The 2,468-nt window shown below is 36.9% G+C and overlaps 1 protein-coding gene across 1 annotated transcript; it reads right to left on the bottom strand.

Annotated features, from left to right (window-relative positions):
* Positions 1-471: 471 nt before the first annotated feature.
* On the bottom strand, positions 472-1,772 carry LOC132622174 (uncharacterized). The gene has a single exon (XM_060336724.1). It carries the CDS (start codon positions 1,665-1,667, stop codon positions 681-683), a length of 987 nt encoding a protein of 328 aa, XP_060192707.1. The 5' UTR covers positions 1,668-1,772; the 3' UTR covers positions 472-680.
* Between the last annotated feature and the right edge of the window lie 696 nt (positions 1,773-2,468).

Here is a 2,468-nt window from a genome sequence, read left to right as displayed (position 1 = left end):
TTTCAAAAGTTTGACCCTAAGTTTTAGTGATTGAATATCAATTTCCTCGTACTTCCATTTCTACATATTATTTGAGTCTGATTATCTAAGTTATCTTTTAAACCTCGTTAAAGAATAATCACTTTCGTTAGAAAACACTCTTGTGGTGTCTAGAGTCGTAGATAATATCACATTCGAGTTGTCACATCTCACAATTATTTTCACAATGTTTCACACAAGAAGGGACTATCCATTAATGGACTATAGGGCATACACAAGAAGGGACTAGATCCCTTGATGGACTGAAATACTGAATGGGCCAACCCACAGCAGATCAGCCCATTTAAATTACTTGTTACTTGCACACACTCTTGGATATCTTTGGGCTAAATCCGTAGAAGTCCAAATAATCACTAATCTAGCAATCTTGGCCAGAATTAGCACCACTACAAAATTTTGGCACTAATCTGTATTGGAATTACACAAAAGACAGACAGAGATACGACAGGACAAAGAGAAAAGGATTAGGAAATTGGAAAACTTTGTCCATGTTTCTAACCCTCTTCCCTTAGCTGCTAATAATATACACAATTATGTTCATTTACAGGACTCAATGACTAGAAATATCTATACATCACAGCTTCAATCATGCAAAAAAATACTTGAGCTGCCATGCATGAGACCTTAATGTTCCGTCTACTTTATCTACTGAGAGAAAGTATATTGAGTAGAGACACCCTTGTCCGGATCAAAAGCTTGAACAACGTCTCCAATCCATTTTCAAGATCCTCAATGCTACCTTCCAAATTCTCCAGATTTCTTTGTGCAAATTCAAAACTTTCCACTTCCTCTTCATGCCCAGAAACACTGTCCAGCAAGTTGTTCAATGCAGTGTCAACTTTCTCCAGCTCAGTCAGCTTTTCCCTCTGCCCTTCACTGCCTACAAGCCCTTTGTGTAAAACCTTTGAAACCAATGACCATTTATTGGACTTTGGTTTCGAAGCTGGTACAGAAAGAAACATTAGCAATGATTGAAAGGTAGAAATAGTTGTGAAACTCGCATCTTCAAGAACCCTTATTATGGGAAAGAGCTGAGATTCTGTGTTTGTGGCTGATGGGGTGTTATCTATCTGTTTCAACATAGTAAGGGACTTTTCAATCTCCTTTTGGGTGTTTTTTCTTGAAGAAATATAAGTACTTACACTACCCTCAATAGTCAAAAAATCATCCCCGGCTTTGCTTCTCCTAAGGGCAGATTGAAGTTCTCTCACGCTTTCTTTTAGACACATAACAGTATCCCTTGTGTTGCTGCAAATGTCTATGAATCTCACTGATCTTTCCAGCAATTCCTTCACAAAATTGTCATCTTGATGCGGATGAAGTGCTCGCTGAGTCATTGGTAGCGCAAGGAGTTCCTCTATACACTCGTATAATTCTACAAGGTCTGACAAAGCATTTTGGGTTTTTTCTGCTGCTTTTGGAGATAAAGGAGAAGATGATTCCCAAGTTTTGATTTTGTTCAAAACTTGCTCAATCTTGATGGTGCTGGGATGTGATCTAGCAGGAAAACTAACACAACGGGTACGATATGGACTATGTGAATGAGACCTTGGGGAAAGAGCAGCCATTGTTCGAATACTTGAGAGGTTCATTTTTTCTTTTTCAAGTTGTGTTATGTTCATAAACATTCCTTGAGCTGATATTTATATATGCAAAAAATTTGGAAGCAGACAAAAGTTCGGAGAAATGAATAGTTAATTTGGAATATTAATGTATCAATGTGATGTACATGTGAAGCCAGTGTGGGTTTTTTAATTTCTTTGTAATGGTTCTATCTGTCAAGGCTTCAACCAACAAACAAGAGCATCACTTTCATACAAACAGGAGTACTTAATGCTATATCAAGCATAATATAATGATGGGATAGGGTATATCTCTGTTTAATTTTTAATTTTATAAAGGATTTATGTGGTACTAACTTAGATTTTTTAAACTTAAAATTATCACTTTTCTCAAGCATCTAGGCCACCGCCGAACTCGGGCATAACAAAGGTTCATTCATCCAGAAAAGTCGGTTGGCATAGGGAAATGAGGGTGGGCTCCCAAAATTGTCTTGATTGGAGGAACTTTTGCATTGGACAATATTATATATTAAAGCATATATGTACAACCAACGATTGAATTTAGAGTTCATAGAGTGAGATCTAGAGAGATCAATAAGTACTGCATATGGTGGGTAGAAGATTATAGTTGGATATTGTGGTTAAGACAACTCATGAAAAAGATATATTATTGGGCACGTACGAGTGGCATGTTCTTTCACTGTTCTCAGGTCCACGCATGGACCTACCCGAATAATGTTAGTACCATTTATACCACGGTTGGTTCTTGAATCCTATTGTTCATTGCATTGACCTTTGAGTTTGTATGGATAAATTCGTGTATGTATGTTTTTTTGAGTCTCCAAAATCTAACTTAAAAAATATTTA

The sequence above is a fragment of the Lycium barbarum genome, chromosome 12 (genome assembly GCF_019175385.1).
Source record: "Lycium barbarum isolate Lr01 chromosome 12, ASM1917538v2, whole genome shotgun sequence".
Lineage (NCBI taxonomy): Eukaryota > Viridiplantae > Streptophyta > Magnoliopsida > Solanales > Solanaceae > Lycium > Lycium barbarum.
Note: the sequence above shows the minus strand (reverse complement) of the source record. Positions and strands in the feature narration are given on the sequence as shown.

What these genes read in the sequence shown, in the direction of transcription:
- LOC132622174 (XM_060336724.1), bottom strand. Translation starts at nt 1,667, where the DNA reads ATGTTTATGAACATAACACAACTTGAAAAAGAAAAAATGAACCTCTCA.